Source organism: Amia ocellicauda, chromosome 18 (assembly GCF_036373705.1).
Source record: "Amia ocellicauda isolate fAmiCal2 chromosome 18, fAmiCal2.hap1, whole genome shotgun sequence".
Classification (NCBI taxonomy): domain Eukaryota; kingdom Metazoa; phylum Chordata; class Actinopteri; order Amiiformes; family Amiidae; genus Amia; species Amia ocellicauda.
Window position 1 is genome coordinate 27967402 of NC_089867.1, and position 20687 is coordinate 27988088.

A 20687-nucleotide genomic window follows, 5' to 3' on the forward strand; every position below is an offset into this window, starting at 1 on the left:
AAAAAATAAACCAAAAACAAAACGGGTGAAAAAAACACTTTCATCTCTGTGTTCTGAATGACATATTGTTGATTGACTCTTCTCTGCTGCCTTATATCCCATTGCGTTCCCTAACCAACAAGAGCGCTGAAGGCCAGCAGTCAGGACAGGGTCCAGTGTGGGATTGTTAGACAACAGCGCCTTGACTGCTGACGCTCTAGAAACGGATTAGGAACCCAGCACATGAACAGTGTGTTTTTACTGGAAGTCATGGGAACACCTGGACAATATGCAGAAAAGTGGAAGCAAAACATGTTGCACATTCTTCTGCAAAGGCCAATACTGTACATAGTCATCAGAATTGAGAGATCATGCTTCTGCATCTTTTCTTAGCTCGGTTAGCAAGGTTGGCTGTTTTTCTCAACAATTCCTAGTGTGTATATGAGACAGATTTTTTTTTTCCTGGCAGACTGACAACTTCAGCCACATACCAGTGGCAGGATCAGCAGTGTGGCCTGTGAAATTACAGCCGAAGCTCCAAGGCCAGGATCTTGTATTGTCCGGAATTGTGTAATTACAGCAGTGATGCATATTTAGGAAAGGTTGGCAAACTACTATATTTGACAAAGTGAAAACATCTTGTCACAACACTTAAAAAAACAAAAACAAAAAAAAGCTCTGAACTCTTGTTGTGATGTGTCATATCTCTCCTTGAGGTTCACATTTAGAAACAGAAACTCTTTCAGAACAATGTGTCGTTATTTAGGGATTTATAATATAATGTTCAACTTTGTGGCAGGCATGTTCAGAATGAGCTGAAATGAATGAATGAATCCATTCGTGCGTGCGTCCATCGTGCGTGTGCCGGGGATCTGCACACTCAGGGACTGTGTAACCGCCGTTGCCCTCTCCGGTCACGCGTGCCAAAACATTAACTGTGCCTGCCTTCAGCGCACCGAGCCAAGGGCGGGATGGCCTAGAAATGGGCTTAAATATGCAGTGCGACGGCCATCTGCTACTGCGTTTGTCAGTCAGTTATATCATTAGAGTGACCGTTTAAATGTGAGAGGGATCACTCATCTGAGTTTGTGGAAGCAGCAACGCATTGTCACGCTGGAATGAGGAATAAAGGGCCAGAATTAATGTGCCAGAGGGTTTCTGCAGTCTTTAATTTCAGTAAATGTGTGGCAAACTAAATCAAATATTTATACATATATGTTAGTACAGTCTTTAAAAAAACAATTTTCCAGTTCTCTGTTGTTGTTTTTAATGTTTTTACACTTGCTAAGCACAATGATATGATGTATATGATGTTCCTGGGCTGAAAACAGTCTGATGAGAAAGGGAAGAATACGTATCGGTTAACATCTGAAAAGAACGACAGCATCGTGTGATTAGTTCTGCAGACATCCCAGTGTGATTAGGCACCCGACATCCCTGTGTGAGTTTTATCATATTTAAACTGTCATAACTGAAATAATTGCCTTAATGGAACAAGTCGTGTTAAATGTTACATGTGGGACACAAGAAGGAGAGGAGGGTAGTAGCTGGAACAAGTTTGCTCTCCTTTTATGTTTTTTGCACACAGTTCTGTAAGTATAATAAACTCAAGTCTCAATATTCCCTTGCCCAGTGTATATATTTCCCGGAGCCTCGCCTATTGAACGAGCCCAGCGCAATGGTCACCCCCTCCCGGTGCCACAATATATATATACAGTGTCCATATTAATTTTTAACTTCAAGTAAAAATAAATAAATACATCTCTCCTTTTTTGTTTTAAAGATCTGAAAACATATCAGTTCAGCCCTTTTCTTTGGTGCTGTGTACAGACACAGTACAAGGCCCAGATTGCAACAGAACGAACTCTTTATATTGCATACTAAATTAGTGTGCATTAGCTGCTTGTATATTGCCCTACTTTGAGGAATTTGCAATTTGTTTATACTTAAACATGGAAATAAAACCCAGCGTTGTGCAGTTGGCTTTCCCAGTGTCACTGCACAGCTCCGGCTGGCCGTCCCGAGGGATTGTCCTTCTCTCAAGCACAGGATTAACACTTCATCATGTACATTGAAGACGTGGAGAATCAAATGCGTTCTCACGCGCTGATCCACAAGCGCAAAGCCTCAGTGCTTTATAAACAGCGCACGAAGAGATAGGACCAGAAAATCTGTTCTCCAAATCTCCGTTGGACATTTTACAAGACTGGTGAATACAGAGGGCCTCGCTGTGTTTTTATTTCAAAATCCAATTCCTCGACACCTTTTCACTGTAATCCTTCGGATAATCAGCTGGGGGTGGGGGAGGCTGTGTGTAGCGAACACAACTACAGGGACCATGGGGACGGCTGACCCACACAGAGCAGGGATCACAGTTTCTCTCTGCAGGTTTCTGACAGGGAATAATGTACCATCAGGCTCAGTTTTCGACTCACTATAAAATGAGCCCTGTAGCTTAATAACAGTGAGGTTGTGTGAACATCCTGTCGCTGGCATTGCAGTCGAGAGATCTGGGTCTGTAAATGACTGAGAGAGACCCCAGAAGTCAAGGGGGGCTATTAATAAAACGTACGATGTGTTTTTCATGGCAGTAAAGACTGAAACTGTGTTGGTGAGCGTTTTTCCTGCTTCTTCATAGGAGAGTTAAATCATAATATTCTGAAGTGGTTGGTGTTTGGCTACTTTGTGCATCAATCCGTTTACTTTACATGCATTGTGGGTGACGGTTAGAAAAAATAATTGTAATTCTGTCAGTAGTCTAATTCATTCTGATAGACTAAAACAGTTATTTTAATGGTACCTACATCATTGACAAGGACACTTATTTCCCCCATTCTTTCTCTCTCTTTAACAGATGTAGATTTCCATCTTCTTTACGACGCCGGTATAAAGTGACCGCCACGGTACTTTTATCAATGGGGGTGAATAACGTCACAGAAATAAAACAGTGCATTCTGGAAAATACGGCATGGTTTATAAATTACCCTCAAAGTGTCTCTTGCTAGTTTCCACACACCTCGGGGTGCAAGAAGCACAACAAACTATTGATTTTAACACCCCCCTGCCTTTCCCTTCAATTTATTTATCATCCCATTAAAGGACCTTGTTTTGACTCTAGTGGAAAAAATACTAACATCCTGACACAAGACAGTGTCAATCAAGAGGAGCCCATTCGCCCCATCGTGCTCGTTTGGTGTCCATTAATAACTAAGTGATCAAGGATCCTATCCAGTCTGTTTTGGAATGTTCCCAAATTGTCTCTTCAGCCACATCACTGGGGAGTTTGTTCAGATTGTGACGCCTCTTTGTGTGAAGAAGTGACTCCTGTTTTGTCTTGAATGCCTTGAAGCCCAATTTCCGTTTGTGTCCCCGGGTGCGTGTGTCCCTGCTGATCTGGAAAAGCTCCTCTGGTTTGATGTGGTCGATGCCTTTCATGATTTTGAAGACTTGGATCAAGTCCCCACGTAGTCTCCTCTGTTCCAGGGTGAACAGGTTCAGGTCCTCAGTCTCTCAGTAGGACATTCCCTTCAGACCTGGAATAAGTCTGGTTGCTCTCCTCTGAACTGCCTCTAGAGCAGCGATATCTTTCTTGAAGTGTGGAGCCCAGAACTTTACACAGTATTCCAGACGTGTTGCCTTTAGGAAAAGATCTTGTTCATGGTGTGAATGATTATTTATATCTCAGAAACTACAATCAAACAAATCGTTGCAGATCGATAATGCGGAGCCTCAGTCCTGCTTCTGAAAATCATGTGCAGACACTAACTCAGACAGTATGGTCAGACAGGAAGAGCTCAAGCTCAGGTCCTGGCCGTGGGATCGTTGTGCGTTTCCCCAACAAAATCTCACCCTGGGGTTAGACATGAAACACGGATCTAAACAGCCATTGTCGATGCCCAGTGTAGTCCTTAATCTCTGACAGTTTATTTGGGGAAAAAAACATATTGACTAAGTGACACATTATATTTATTGCTAATATGGGGACATGGTTCTGGTAGAGCACACTGTAAAAGTTCCAGCGGCTTAATGGATTTGCTTCTTCAGTTCCGTCTTTGAAAGTTAAGATAAAAAAACATTAAAACATACTTGGCAGAAAAAGTAAGTACACTTACACATCTTTAAGTAATTAGTCGCAAACCACTTGATGAACTTGCAGTCTTTCTGTTCGCTTGATAGCGCTGCAGGTATAAGAGGAATGTCAGATACTGCACAATTTATCCCCTTTGGCCAGAAATGTGTGTTTTGGTGGCTTTTCATTCTGGCACTTTGGAGCACATTTAAAAACTCAGAGCTTGTGGGCTACACACACACTGGACCTGTTTTAATTAACAATGGTTAGAAGCGCAGACTTATAAAACTGTGGATTTCCCCCAAAACTGTTTTTTGTCTGTTTGTTTGTTAACCAGTTAAACACAGACCTTTGCATTGTTTTTGGTAGAAGCAAAGCCGCTTTCTAACATGATAGCCGAGTGGCAGGATAGATCTCTCTGAGCGTCTGGCTGTCTTGGGTCAAATAATGTGATTTATTTCAAAAGCCCCTTTCATAACATATCTCAAAGAGCAGAACACAAAAATAAATCAATCAAGCCACAAACTCTGTAAACAGTTTAATTTGATTTATTCAACAAATATTCAGATTCATTTGAGGTAGCAAATCAAGAGTTAATGTAGGGCGCTGATTCAGGATTAACAGACAAACAAGACCAAGACCACTGTTGGGATTAAGAGGATATTGTTGAGCTGAAGTGAGGAAGCACTTCTTTACACAAGGTTTGCTCTGGTCTGAAATGAGCTGCCGGCCACATTATTGAAGCAGAGTGTGAGACAGCAGGGTGACGTCCGGGGATCAATGAGCCTCGAGCAACTAAACAAGAAAGATGGCGCCTCATGTTTAATCTGGGAAAAAAGTAAATAAGTAATTTAAACAAGTCCCAAAGTTTCAAGACATTCAGGAAAGATATTTGCAATAAAAGTTGTAGTGCACCATTTCTGCCATCATGTCATAATTAAAGGAAACGCCAAACTGTTTCATTTTAGCTGAAATGATCGATACTTTCATTATGATTTCTCTATTATCACATTAAACAGATTTTCGTCTAGACGGAGAATTCCACTTCATTAATCAACGAGGCATTTTAATGCCACAGAGGAAGAAGAACAAGCGCTGGCAGACTCCTACAGAGTGCACTGTTGTTTTACACCATGTTCAGGTCCAAGAAGTTGCCTTATTTGGGATTTAATGGGGTTTATAGAGCAATAAACTGCATCTCAACTTGTATAAAAATGCATCGTTCTGAATGCCTTCAGTCAATTCCAAAATATGAATTAATTTGGCTTCAGCAAAGTGCTCTGTGTATTAAAGTCACAGCCTAGCAGTGTTGTGTTTGTGACTGTCGGGACACACTGAGGGCAGCTCACAATTGCCACCCGTTTTTACTCATGTCGAAATGACGTCATTAACTTAAAAAAAATATATGTCAGTGCTTCAGATCACGCAAGGCATTGTCCTCAGGAATGACCTGCAGGTGGAGGAACATTGTTTTTCACAGCCTGCAGTGTCTCCTTAGATCACAATCGTACGAGGAATGTGGACGTTCGTTTAAAATCGGATGGCCGTCGAAATGCAAAACTCAATCTGATTGATACAGTAAAAGCAAAACGTTAGACGACTGTCTAACCGCTCTGACAGTTGTGACGCTCGAAATGCGGCTTGTTTTTATATCGTGAAAGTACACTGCTGGAGAAAACCCACAGTCTGTCTGTCACGATGCTGGACGCCTCGTTGAGCTGAATTTCAAAATTCATCGGGCATGTGTCGAACGCTTGTGATACAGGAGAGTAATGCACGAGTTTAGTACGATCCTAAACATGTTTTAAATATTCACGATTGACGTGGTGGCGCCGCTTTGTGTAAATAAAGCACAAACGCCAACAACCAGTGCTTTGATTTAATACTTTTACTTGCATCAAAGAGCACATTGCGTCTTTTCTATCAAACATCTCATCCATAAGAAAGCTGTGTCCCCTGGGACTGAACAGGGGCATTCATTCACAGTCCGGTGGGGAAAGTGCCACCTATTGGCCCAACAACTCGACTTCCAGCAACAACCTGGTTTGTGTGAGATGTTTTGTCTCCCATCCCTAGTGCCGCTAATAAAGGCAGTCAGAGAACAATAGTGTATCACTCTTTCCACTACAGCAATCCCCTCATCGTTAAATGACCTATCACTCCTCCCTGATAAATACATTACATTAGAGCTGATTAAGGTGTCAGTAGTTTCAGAGGCCTCAGTTTTTAAAGCCTCTTCCATATTTAGAATTGAACTGTTTATTGCAGTTGTGGTATCGGACATCCAATCGCATTATAAAAATTCCTAGCCGAAGAAATGATTCATTATAGTGAGAGGAGAGTCAGGCAGCAGGAGTGTTTGTGGGGGTGGGGGTTAAAACATGACATTTTCGATAATTGATTTCTGTGGAGATCAGACTGTGGAACCCAGGACTGCACTGCCCTCTTCTGGGTAACATTGATCTCCGCAGCAGACTGCTTTCATTTCTCACTTTCAATTTCACTCATGACTGTAATATCATCTCGATGCACCTTCTCTGCTCAAGCTGAGAGGAACCTGTGTGACGGAGACACATGGATGTCAGACAGTCATTGTGGGTCTTATAAATTTAATTATTCATTAAAAAAAATTCTGATCTGATGAACACATTCTTTACAATCAATGTCGTTGATTGACATCCGGTCTCTGCTCATTGTAAATGTATTTACTGTGTCTGTCTTGTTTCCTTTCACAGATTCTGTTTGATCAAGCTCAGAGATCGGTCAAGCAGCAGCTGCACAACTTCGTCAAAGAGTAAGTTCTCCTGCAGCGTCCCGAGAGCCGGGGGCGATGGGTTCAGCTTCACACCTCGTTACAAAGGTGTCTTTCAGTGCTGTATTGTTGTACAATTTGAGGATAAATAATGAGAAACTCTGAGAACAGGTAACAATGGTCATTATTCCTGCCATTCCTGATCTGATCTGAGGGACTTGCCTTTGTTTCTTGGTGAGCCCAGAGCCATGCGGTCACATGACCACTGAACAAAGTAATCACCCGAGTTGAAGACAAATCCTGCAGGCCCTGAGATACTGTGGTCTGTCAGTGTGTTGTGTGGAAAAGTCACAACCCATGTCTATAATATTTGTTTAACTATGAAAAACACTCAGTTTGCAATACCACCATCAAAACCCCGTACACAACGATGCGTTACTCTACATGTGGGAGAGCTGAGTGTGTTGTGAAGACCTCAGTTACGCCAGCCAATGGAAAAGAAACGAAAGGAAATTAATTCAGGGTGCGTATCAATATCTTTAAAAGCCTTTCGCCTCTTGCATCCCCAAATGATTTAATAGGATCGGATCGCCTTTCCCAAAAATGTGCCGTCTGGAGGGCATTGTAAGTGAGTTATAAATGTAAACATGCACTTGCCGTTTTAACTGTCATTCTCAATACTACTGTGATGAGTAATGAATGAGTAAGGTTATTGCAATGGAGGAGCGAGTTTCAACAACCTCTGAAATATGCACACATCTCTGTAAAATAACCTCAGCCTCTTCATTTTGAATATCCTGACAAGTTAAAGTATTGAATCACATATTGATCGGCTGCACTGACAGTAAAAACTACAGAAATCTACCAGCTTGGCATCGTTCCTGTGGCTCGAACGCTGAGACTTTTTCATTCATCTGAATGTGGAAATCGAATGTAACGCATTGCCAGTCAATTGATGCCCTCTGATGGCTGGATGGCTGCTGTAGATATATTTGTTGTTCCTTTGTATTGATCCGTCAGTCACAAACTGATTTTTGTTTTTGGCGTTTTGTTTTTAATGGTGTCCCACATCTTGAAGCACCATTGCAATTCAATTCAAAGACATAAATCATCTTTAAAAGTCTGTGAATAGTGCACTGGACTGTGAAGGTTGTCTGTGTGTGTGTTTAGAGTGAGTCTCTGCTCAGTGAGTGTTTAAAACAAAGCAAGACACCTCTGAGGACTCAGAGGGAGGGAGGGAGAGAGTGAGAGAGAGAGAAAGAGAGAGAGAGAGAGAGAGAGAGCATGTTGCTGTGGAGATGATAATTGAATCTGAGTCTCCCGGCAGCTGGTGGGGGAGGGGTGGGTGACCCCTGTATAATCCCCCCTTAATCTGAGAGAGTGCTGCTCATCTGATGGCAGAAACACGACTCCGCATGACACCATGTTTCCCTTATTGATGCATCCGGACTGATTGTGCTGTAAAATATCACCATCATGGCAACCAAAGCTGTGTGTGTCAGTGTGTTGTTATTTGTGTATCTCAGGACTATGAGCCATAACAGTAAGACTATAGGAACTGTACTATAGACACTCAGCACAATAGTGTTACCTTGGCTTGGTCAAGCTAGCTGGGGATAATGAGGTTCCCTCTCTGGTGCCAGACTCAAGGGTTGTCTGCTGTGGTGAACCGGCATATTAATGATCTGGACTCTGGGATAGTTAGCCAACTTGTCAAATTTGCAGATGATACTAAAATAGGTTGCTCAGCAGATACAATCTTGGCAGCACAGGCTATTCAAAGGGAATATTCAGTTGTGGGCCGACACCTGGCAGATGAAATTCAATGTGGACAAGTGCAAGGTAATACATGCAGGTAACATAAATGTCCACTATAATTACACTATGGATGGAATAGAACTAGATGAAGTAACGCATGAGAAAGACCTAGGAGTCTACGTGGACTCCTCACTTTCTCCATCCAAACAATGTGGGGAAGCAATAAAAAAGGCAAACACAATGCTAGGGTATATTGTCAAAAGTGTAGAATTGAGAACAAGGGCAGTGATGTTCAGACTGTACAATGCACTAGTTAGACCTCATCTGGATACTGTGGACAGTTCTGGGCTCCACACTTCAAGAAAGATATCGCTGCTCTAGAGGCAGTTCAGAGGAGAGCAACCAGACTTATTCCAGGTCTGAAGGGAATGTCCTACTGAGAGACTGAGGAACTGAACCTTTTCACCCTGGAACAGAGGAGACTACGTGGGGACTTGATTCAAGTCATCAAAATCATGAAAGGCTTCGACCACATCAAACCAGAGGAGCTTTTCCAGATCAGCAGGGACACACGCACCCGGGGACACAAATGGAAATTGGGCTTCTAGGCATTCGAGACAGAAAACAGGAGACACTTCTTCACACAGAGAGGCGTCACAATCTGAACAAACTCCCCAGCGATGTGGCTGAAGAGGCAATTTGGGAACATTCAAAAACAGACTGGATAGGATCCTTGATCACTTAGTTATTAATGGACACCAAACAAGCACGATGGGGCGAATGGGCTCCTCTCGATTGGACACTGTCTTATGTTCTTATGTTCTTACTAGTTTATTATACTTATTAAAAATCTGTTTTTTAAATGAATATGGAATTGTATTGAATTCAGTTTCTAACAAGCACCTGTTGCAAAATATTTCTTTATATGTTCTCTGTCTATTTGGGAAGGCAGACAATGTGACATCATGCAGTCAGACCATAAAATGACCATTAGCACCATTATGTGTGGAAGGACACGTCAACGTCTTTTAAAACTGTCTGAAAGGAAAGAATTGAATCATTTAGTATCGAATGAACACATCATTGGGAGAGATCGCCTTCACAACATGAACCCTCTCAAGAAGGAGCGACTCCAGGGACTGGGTTCATCTCATCTTCCTGTGACTCAAGTCGATCCCTTTACACGAACACATGGCCAGGGATTTAACCACGGTCCCCAAAGTGTAAAACCACCTAATCATCTCCTGAGAGTGGGAGCAAAGACTGTCAGACCCCAGGCACTGAACACTATATATCCATAATCAGACACCAGGCACTGAACACTATATATCCATAGGGAAGACACTGAACAGTTGTTTTATGTGAATTAGCCTCAGTAACCTTTCCCTCGTTTGTTTGATTTAGAAATGTAAAACTTTTTGTGTTTGATTTCCAGCTTTGCTTTGAAAGCAATCTAAAGTTGTAGTTTTAACACAGAAGTATTTATGAAACTCTGAAGTGTTTCAAATGTTCATTGTGCTTGACTCTGAACCCTGATCTCGTGAATCTTTATGAGGGCCATATCATATACACTCTTATAAGCCTTTACTAAGCATGACATGACAGTATGTAATGCAGTACTACACAGTCTGGGCGGTGTGCTGGTCTGTTCACCGTCTCTGTCTGACAGAGCAATGGTCAAGTTGGGTAACAGCATCTGCTAAACTAAATAATAATAACAACAACAGAATGGACTATAACATGATCCTGAACAAAGCCTCTCTGTTCTGCAGGGATGTACGGAGATTCAAAGAGACCAAGAAGCAGTTTGACAGGGTGCGTGAGGACATGGAGATTGCGCAGGTGAAGAACGCGCAGGCGCCGCGCAACAAGCCCCACGAGGTGGAGGAGGCCACCAGCTCCCTCACCATCACGCGCAAATGCTTCCGCCACCTGGCGCTGGACTATGTGCTTCAGGTAGGTCCTCCGCACGGCCCGGCTCCACACGTGACCCGCACGGCACAGAGCAGAACACTTTAATGATAATATTGCTTAATAATAACCGTGTCAGCACTACGTTACAGTCATCTTGTGTGGAATAAATCATTGACTTTTTTACAGCTATTAAGTTCTGTATATGACTGGCTGGCTGAGCGTACCTACTTTACTACAAATACAGATCATATAACAATCATACAGCAGATTAAAAGTTTGACCCAGATGCTTATTTCTACTCAGAGCTCCTCTCTCAGGTCAGTTAGAGGTCCTGGAAGACCCTATGAGTTACATAGGAGGCTGACAATGTCTTAAAGAGTTTGTAGAAAACCCACAGAACGGCGCCTGGTGTCTTCGTTTCAGGCACATTTCCATCGAAGGAGTCCTGGGTCTAAATTAAACAGCTTTTCAGCTGAGATTTCTTTTCTCTTAGCATTTCGAAATGTGTACCATATAATTCCTAGCCTTTGGAAAGAAAGTGACTGATTAAAGCTGACCGCCGTGTCTCTGTACATCATTTATAATGCCCACTGGCAGTCATTACGATTATTCCACCCTGCTTTTAATTGTGCGTCTCTCCGGGCAAGGAAGGCACCAGCCATTTTAAACAATGCTCAAGCATGACCTCCCACGCGGAGCACTAGGATGTATTGATCAGATATAAGTATATCAGAGACCATGATTACATTCAAAACAAAATAAGTCTTTCAGAGAAACGAGAGCTCAGCCACAGAGGCTTGTGGATGTACTAATAATACATGTAACAATAAATATAATAGGTACTAAAACTCTGCTACTACATGTGTAGTGCATGTGTGGTAAAAATACTGCAGTGATAAATGTGTGGTAGCACGGCATTTCCAAATGAAATGGTAAAAGGAGAAATCATATTTTCTAGCCTGAATCAAAAATGCACACAACAGACGAGCGTTTACACACACCGGGGACAAACTGTTATCATCGATCACTTGAGCTCTTAAAGTCATCGCATAAAGATCTGAAGACCATCCAGGTCAAAGCAGATCCATCTCAGAACTGTTTCTCATCTCTGCATTCTGCGAGGTTTAAATTTGGCTTTTCAGAAAAAGAAAAGCAGAAACACATGATACTGCAATGCAGAGAAAATCCACTAGAGGGCTGCACAGTGATGTCTGCGAGTGTTTCATACGCTCAACACACGCTCTGTGGAGAATCGGAGAGAGATCTCGATATCAGTATACTGGTGCAGGAAGCGCTGCCATGATACCATTGATACAAACCCTGTGAGGAGTTTAAAGACTGAACTGTGTTTTTCCTTCATAATTCTGAATTCTTTCCATTTATCTTTTCTATTTTTAGATCAATGTCCTTCAAGCAAAGAAGAAGTTTGAAATCCTAGACGCGGTATGTGGCTTCAGTATCAATATCGATCTCGGTGTCACGTGTATGTCTTTGTCAGTGCGATTACTAATCCTTTTTATCTGTATTATCTATGTTTGTACTTCGAGATTATATCTACATATATATATATATATATATAGAACTGTAGTGAGGTAATTTACTTTCATTATCTTGTTTATATTGTTCATGTGAATAATGGTTTCATGTTGTTAACTCATCAGCTTGTATTGACTACTTGGTTATTCAATCAGCTACTGTCTGTGGGTTAATTCAATCAACAGGTCAACAGTGTACAGGTTGTGTGTTTTGGGGAAACGGGTATTTGATGAAGGAATTAAAACAATGTCTTTGATAACATTTGCTGCCTGAAGACCAATCAACACATCAAACACTACAACAACAGTAACAAGCTCAGGCCTGTGTTAATGATTGTGCTTGTGGTAATTGTGTATTTTAATGAGATGTAGCCACTTCTGTGAGATAAGACTGTAACCCATCATCTGTCTGAATATATAAAGAGGCTTCTCCAACTAACATCCCTCGTCCTTTTCTTCAATTCCTGTGAGAGGAGCTCTGGGTTCACCTGTGCTTGTTTTTCATGTAATAAACTTGTTACTTCTGATAAGAATAAAACCACTACAGAACACAGTTTTTACTTCTTAGTTATTGAAATGGTGCCTTAATGGGAGAGCAACAGATGTGTAGTTTTTGAAAGTGCGCTACTAAATAAAAATGTATTCATTGGCAAATTATAGTGATTGTTAATTTGTAGCTGGTGTAGTTTTTATTTTATTTTTAATAATTTGATCTCTTTTATGATCTGATGTATTTTGTTTTTAAGAATTGAGTGGGGTGTCTACGTAATCCAGCATGCCATGTTTAGTGTTTCTTACCCAGCTCTTGTGGAATCCGCGTTGTGTTTAGCAATCTAAGTTGTGTCTCTGTTTTGTCATCTGCAGATGCTGTCATTCATGCATGCCCAGTACACTCTGTTCCAGCAGGGCTACAATCTCCTCGACGAGATCGACCCGTACATGAAGAAGCTGGCCGCCGAGGTGAGGCAGAGCCCATGTGATCGGTGCCCTGATGAAAAGTAATGCGTCTCATTAGTTCAAGTGCAGCCTGATGGCATCGCTGTGGAGGCACTCGGCCCAGGTTGGGCTCAAGCTCGAACAGCAGGCAGCCGTTAGGAGTATCGGGATGCCTCTGGATGTGCTGTGAGTCGCGGGTGCAAGTCATTCTTCTGAACGAGACGAGAGCTGAAGGCGGTTCTCTAACATGGGGGGCTTAAGAAGAGCAGAAGAGAAATGAACGATCCTCTGTCTGTGAAATGTATCCCTGTGAGAGCAGGTGCACTTTTGCTCTGCCTTCAGGGTTATTGCCCATCCTGGTGCCCCCCCCTCGCGCTCAGGAAACACATGGACAGACCGGAGGATCGCTTTATGACAGAAGTCCTCACACTGCTCACTGTGGGTCCTCAGCTCAACAGGGCTTGTGTCTGACCTATTCGATTATGCAGTTAGGCGTGAGATTGAGCTTCATTATGACGGTGTGCAAATTACTGTGCAGGCTGTACAATTTCAGTACTGTGTCTGTTATTGATGTATTTGATGACGTACAGTTGTAGATGAGTTTCCATGTGTGCCTATAGATCTATCTGTCTAAGGACCCGAGTCATCTTTACCTGTGTCTGTTGGTCCCTATTAATATCCTTTAGATATCGATTGCCTCGGTTACAGAGATGCATGACCTTTATTTTATAACAACACAAACCATTTAAATCCAATAAGACTCATTTATCTCATTCATTTATCTCATTCTCAATTCTCAGTTTTCTCAATGCCCTTTTTATGCCGGGGAAGCCTTACACGGGATTATACTGTTCATAACTTCCATTGACATAAACTCTGCACCTTCAGCTGTGTGCCCGAGTGTGTCAACAGTCTTTACACAAAACCCAGTGACAATGCTGGTAAGGAAACGCTCAAAAGTGCATCATAACTGAAGACAAGAAGATGCTCGTGTGGTTTTGAAGAGTGACTGTCAACATCTGGGACTTGTTTTGCAGAGACTGGCCTCTTTGTAAAGTGATGGAGTTAGTGGGGGTTGCTTCACAAACACTGAAATGCTTTCTTTAGCGTTCTCCGCATGAACACAGCAGTTAATGTGCACAGCGGGGCAGCTGGACGTCACAGTAGAGGCCTCGAGTAGGATCAGCTCTTGGTTCAGTAGCAGCTCTGTGATCGACACAATGATGTTTAATTAGGACGTTGACCGAGTCCAGGGTCATACTATTCCAGGCAGTGTGAGGATATAAACTGAAGTGTCGCCTCTTACACAGAGAGCCACGGCGCAGTCACGGCACTTTGGCTTCTTGAAGGGTGTGTTTGGTCTGTGTTTTCTTCATGAGCCACAGTGTTCTCCGGGAGGGTGTGAAGGCAGAGTCTCTTGTTGAATCCCTGTTTAAATCAGCAATTCAGTCTGAAGATCTGGGTTTCGTACAACACCGCGGTTGACTCCAGCACAGCCATCCCGCTCTGTGGTCCTGAGAGACCGCGAGAGCAGCAGTGCTGAAGCAATTGAAGGATACCGGGGCTCATCGTTGAGCTGGGAACGTGCAGAATTAAAATAACGAAGTGCAGCAGGTCATTCTCTTTGTCACAATGCTACAACATCAGATATAATTAGCCATAGAAGGTATTAACAACTAAATTCATTATTGCTTGTCTCCCCAAAAATATATACAGAGATGTTTATATAGAACTCTTTTAGTCCTGACCAAAGAAAAAGTGGATTAGATTCAAGTATTCAAAATAGTCAAAGGGAATAATCAAGCAAAGGAGGTTTCAGGATTAAAAATGAACTCTGACCCCGAGGGAGGTTAAGTGCAGGTGCCTTAAGAACTTAAAATCGGTGGATGACTGGAACAAATCGCTCGGTCAAGCCATTGAAACTCATTTTATGATCAAATGGATGAGATCCTGCAATAGCTGAGCTCCTGCAGCCACAGCAGCCAAACAGAGCTGGCTTTTACTGTCGCTCCTCTGATGTCCTTATGTAACCACAGAGAAACATCTGCCATCCATCCTGCTGTGACTGAAACCAAAAAACACCTTTCTCTTACTATGAAACAGACTTCAGTCTCAAAGTTGGTTACATATAACCTCTAACAGACACAGGGATGACAAGCGTCTAGAGACAGACATGTGTAGGGAAGAGGGTTTCATGATTCTTTAGCCTGCGTTGATTAATAATGTGAACTGAAATGAGGGAACAAACACCCCAGTCATCAGTAATTGCCAGGTTGAAACCTGAACATCAGACCAGTCCATAATGTGGACAGAGGATCTCTCCCCTCACACACACTTGTTAGCTGTTGCCCTCTTTTCCCTCCGTTGCCCCCAAATTGAAGAGCTCGTTAGCTGAGCTCACGTGGCTTGGTGCGTCTTTCACAGCGGCGATGAACACAGCTCCTGGTTCACACACAGCTCTGGAAATAAAGCCTGCTTTCCTTTTTTCAGTTTTTTCTTCTTTTTTGTGTGTTTGCGCACTGCAGCCTGTTTAGTCATACACTCTGTCGTGTCTCTAATCCCTTGTTTAGCTGGATCAGCTGGTGATAGATTCAGCGGTGGAGAAGAGAGATATGGAGCACAAACATGCCATCATCCAGCAGAGGGTAAGACCAAGCCTTTTCTCTGTCTCTCGCCCTCTGTGTCTGTGTAGGTTGTGGGGGCCAGGTGAGAGCCGGGCTCTGGCAGCTTTCCACTCGGAGTCCGCTCTCCCTCGAGGTGCTTCTCATCCTCAGACTTCTGTTTTTATGCAATTTGCCTTTTGCAAACCTCTGACAGTTTATGAAAATTACTTTTGAAAAGAGCATAACTGAAGGACAATGTCTCAGATTCAACTACACAACGGAAACAACAAGAGGTTGAGTATTCGAGATCTGACGTTGCCCTGACTGTAAAGTTTAACGCAATTAAATGTGTTAAATGTTTTTGTATTCCTGCATGATTTCTGTAAAGATTCCTTGCGATATTCATAGTCTTTCACTTCTTACATAATGCTTTATTAAATGTGTTTGCCTTAGACAATGGACGGTGTTTGCCAATAAGAAATAACAGCTTTAATAACGTGGGCTTGTTTGATATTTACTGGAACATCTTTTATACAACACACGTATTAGTGTTCTGTTCCAAATGATATAATGATGTAATATTAGAGAGAAGACTTAAAAGAATTAGGATGTATATTAAATATCACTAATGATACATTTCTCGGCACGTTTAGAAAAATAACAAAATGCTTCCAAAAGTAATAGCTGTTTTCAAGTCGTTTCAGTTTTGTCCCTTTTTATTTACACTACACGACTCTCGCAATATCTTCTGTATTTTTATATAACAATAAAACTTAGCTAAGCATCAATTTGGGGGGTTTGGCACTCAGGATATGAATCCAGATTTGAATTTGCAGAAACCCACGCTGGCTGTAGATTAATGCAGCAGCCTGCCTGCCTCTATAACTCAGATGACCTGGATTCAAAAAAGGATTTTCTATTTGTTAGTTTTTTAGACAGTTAGTCCCTAGAAAATGAAAATGTTCCCTTTTATTCCACTGAATTTAAGATGCAGTAAAGACTAAGGTCAAAAAGTCAAAGTATCTGCGTCCAGGTCCAGGTTCTGCCGTCCCGTTTCCTCTATAAACACAGCCGTTAAACAAACTGAGGAAACCCTTAAGTTGTGAAGCTGATTATTAGTGTGCTATGGAAAGCTGTTCAGCATTGACTGATATTAATAATTAAAACACAAATTTCATCATTAACATGGTAATTAAAACCGCACAGAAAGAGAGATTGCTGGACTGGATGTAGAAACACACACAACAGAAATAAAAGATTATCGTCTTCTTTAAACAACGTATCAGTGAGCTTTGTGTGTCTATTTTTATTCCTGACACCAGCGCACAATGCAGGCATCACAAGACGAGAGTTTCTGCAGTAACATGTCATGAAATTTGTTTCATTACAGAGGAAGATAAAACAGCAGCTGAATTCAGACACAGAGAATTTTAATTCAGGTTTCTGTGACGGGGCTGTCGGCTTTATCTCTGCCAGCACTGAGAGATGACAAGTTAACTGGCGATTAGCATGCAGCCGTCCAGAGGCACAGAAAAGACACTCCTATTTTAATAAGCAATATCTTCCCAATCAGAGTTGATAAATGGCTCTTAGAGGAGGGTATAAAAGACATCTCGCCCCATCGTTCAGTCGCAGCAGGCCAGCAGAACTTGGCAAAGGCTTTATCTGATCGTGATTAACATTTGAGTGGAAACTGTTTGCTGATACAGTGCCGTTTATGTAAAGATGGTGCTTCTGCAATCTCCTTGTTTCACTTTTCCCAAATGCACATCTTTCATGTTGCGTAAATAGGATAGACTTTGACCTGGTGGTTTTAATTATTTTACTTCTTGATATTAATATTCTTATTCAGATTCTTCCTGTTATTAGCTCTTTAAAGAGTTTGTGGACAACTAGACGATCTTGGCGACATACAAATAAGAAAGGAAGAATCCATCTGAGCTATTGCTTTATTGTACATTTGCAATCCTTCTCAAAGGACAATGCAGTAACAGACATTGACTTTATTTCGTCCTGATGCCCCCTTGATCAGCATCATAGTTACTCAGCTCTACATACATGCCTCAACTTCAGCATCGCTTTGCTAACTATCATGTCCCTTGAGTCCTGATCTTCCAGAGCACAATCATGCAAATCCATCCTGTCATCCACTTGGGACGTGCAATAGCTTTTCACAAAGATTACACTTGTTTTGTTTGTTTGTTTTTAAATAGCAAATAATTTTGTTATATGAAGTGCAAAACAGATGAGTGTTTATTACATGTTTCCATTAGGTTTCTATTAAAACAATATTCATGATTTTAAAAAACATGTTCATATGACTTCTGTAAAATGTGCTTTACTAGTAACAATGTCATTTAAATATATATACGTAACTTCAGTCTCTTACAGCACATCTTACAGGTTCAAATCCCCAGTGTTGTAGATGTTCACATATTGGCCAACCAGATCTTACAGCGCTCAGATGTTGAGACAGTATTGTGTGTCTCCTTTCACATTATTTTATATTGATTAACACAAATGCTCTGTTACATGATCCAGTATAAACAGAATGGCCCAAATGAGATCTATATATGAGGGGCATTTTAAGAGTGCATGAGAAAACATTTTCCATGCTAAATGAATCGACAGTGTAATTTATAAAACAAATCATAATTTTGAAGAATTGAGAAGTCCCACGGGTTCAGGTCTGGAGGGTGTGGTGGCCAGGACCACGCACACCGAAACCTGCAGGAAACCCATTCGACGAAACTCGATCAATCAGACAAAACTCGTGCTGCCATCTTGCTCAGCACTTTGTAGGAGTGAGCACTAGGGGGCGGCACATTTCCCCAAGGTCCTCTCACACCAAACTTCAGAGTTACAGTGTCTTTCAAAGGCTGTATTTGCTGCAAAATAAAGTCTGCTCCCCAGGTACTGAACCTATTGCTTAAAAAGGTGCAAAATTAACAAACTGCAATGGAAAGTTATAGTTATAAGAGGTAATATTTTCTGGTGGTATAATAATGTTATTCTGATGAATGATATGTTCATTTCCTGTGTTTGATTGTGTTGTGTTTGTTATTAATCCTGTTTTTCTGTCTCTCTTTCTGTCCCTCGCTGCCATGACCCACCTTCAGACTCTAATGCAGGTAAGTTCATTTGAAACTTTATATTCTTATCTTTACCTGTTTTTACATGCACTGATGGATCATTTATCTTGTGTTTGTGAGTTTGATGCCGAATTGATCATATAGTAGTAGTGCACAGTAGAGATATGATTTTGAATTGGTTGACCCATAGCTGACCGTGCTAAAGCAGCAGTTTCAGGCTTTTAGTGGTTCTGGTGGCAACAGAAGCACAAATGATCGTTGATTGTCAAAATGTGGTCAGAATGCTGAAGAATTTATCAGTTAGACAGAGGAAGATACTGAGCGTGAAGCGAAGGCGTCTGCTGTGACTGTGTGTCGTGGGCGGTGTGAAGTAGCGCTGTCCTGGCACTTTTACTCACAGTAAATAGAAATGGAAAGCAGAGAGACTGCTGGGTAAGAAATGCTTCGATCATGAATCATAGATTATGGTGGTTTTCTAAAGAGGGTTCATCTCAAGATGAATAATGGACCAGAGACAACACAGGTGATCTTGTGTCAACATCTGGACGAACCAGCCAGCAGTATCGCGGCTGTGGATCATGTCTGACGTGCTCTTGCTTTTCGTTACCGCTGTGCAAAGCTGGCGCTATGAAACTCGAACTCCCTGCGATATGACAGCAGTGCTGGTTTACAGTTGGGCGGTGATTAATTCTGCCTCCATATAGCTCGGAGGCTTTATCCTTGGTTACATAATGGATGTCAATCACTCCCACCAGGCACATGCGGTTGCCGATCGATGGTATAGGAGATAATTTCTTGTTTACGTGGCTCGAATGCCAGGCTGCTTTGCTTTCTTTGTTAGTGTGGCTGATAGGAGGCATCACAGGAGCGTAGAGGCCCCAGAAACGAAACAGTCTTTTATGGAGGAATGGGTGTGATTAGCAGGACAGTGTCGGGTTGTCAAAGCTGAAATAAGGCCATCCTGGTTGTTGTATGAAACAAATAGTGGAAATGTTTTTTGAATCATGCCTCATGTGTTGTATGCTAGTGGGTTGTAGTGTAATCGCAGTTGGCAAATAATCAGCAATTGGATTAAAACAGAGAAAAAAATTACAACCTCCCCCCCAACAAACACATAAATAAACAAATTGAGAAAGTGTCTGTCCCAGCATGCCTCAGGCAGGGTCTGTGAGTGAAGTGAACAATTCCCGTTGGTGAAAGCCTGGTCCTGGTTTTGTATGAGCTTCTTCAAAAGGCACAATGTGTGGCTTTGAGGGAAGCAGATAGTGTAAGAGCCTAAAGTCATCAGTGGACCAGATTCAAAATGTCAGCGGGCCGCTGGGGCGTTTCAGCTGTAGTTTAGTGCTAAGAGGCTTATGTGCTAATATTAAATATTTTGGTTTAAAAAACTTCATACGTCAAGAATAATGATACATGGTTGTGTAAATCCCTTGTAGTGTCAAACAGAGGTCGAAGTTAGAAAACCTCACACTGAGATTAACTGTAAAAGTTAATGTTCCTGTAGAATCACAACAAATCATATAGAGGAAATCTCATATACATATATTCAACTTTTTCAAGTCTGTAAATGAATCAAAGTGGATGCTGTTGGCTTTGGTTTACTTATCATTAATGATGAGGTTCTCCCAGTTCCACAGTGCTGCACTTACAATATCGGACATGGTTTACATTTTTAGAACATGTTTTGTTGTATTGTATTTTGCTGCTGTGTGTTAAATCCTCCTCTATCTTTGAGACACAAGCATGGTATTGATCGAGGCCCAGACCAAAGCAACGTGTCAATGCACGATAATAACACAATACTTGATGTCACGTCTGCATTAGGACTAAATATATAGGACTGTAAAACTAAAGCCACTGTCATGTTTGCATGTGAGCTGGAGCCATATTTGTTGTTCTTACCATAGCAGAATAAAAACAGGGGCATCTGGGTTAGATCTGCCAATTACAGAGGATTGTATACGATGAGACACTTACAAAGTGGGTGCACTTGATCCTCCAGATCTCTCAGTTCAGGACTGAGCCATTGTGAAAGCCCACCTGTGCACA

At 41.8% G+C, this 20687-nt stretch overlaps 1 protein-coding gene across 1 annotated transcript in view; it reads left to right on the forward strand.

Annotated features, from left to right (window-relative positions):
* The window catches only part of acap2b (ArfGAP with coiled-coil, ankyrin repeat and PH domains 2b), a 74089-nt gene extending 55189 nt beyond the window's left edge, over positions 1-18900 (forward strand). Inside the window, exons 5-11 of the mRNA XM_066690666.1 lie at positions 6784-6842; positions 10331-10514; positions 11871-11915; positions 12872-12967; positions 15514-15588; positions 18666-18677; positions 18829-18900. Of these exons, the coding sequence (XP_066546763.1) occupies positions 6784-6842; positions 10331-10514; positions 11871-11915; positions 12872-12967; positions 15514-15588; positions 18666-18677; positions 18829-18900 (543 nt within the window). The remainder of the gene's footprint in view (positions 1-6783; positions 6843-10330; positions 10515-11870; positions 11916-12871; positions 12968-15513; positions 15589-18665; positions 18678-18828) is intronic.
* Positions 18901-20687: the final 1787 nt, after the last annotated feature.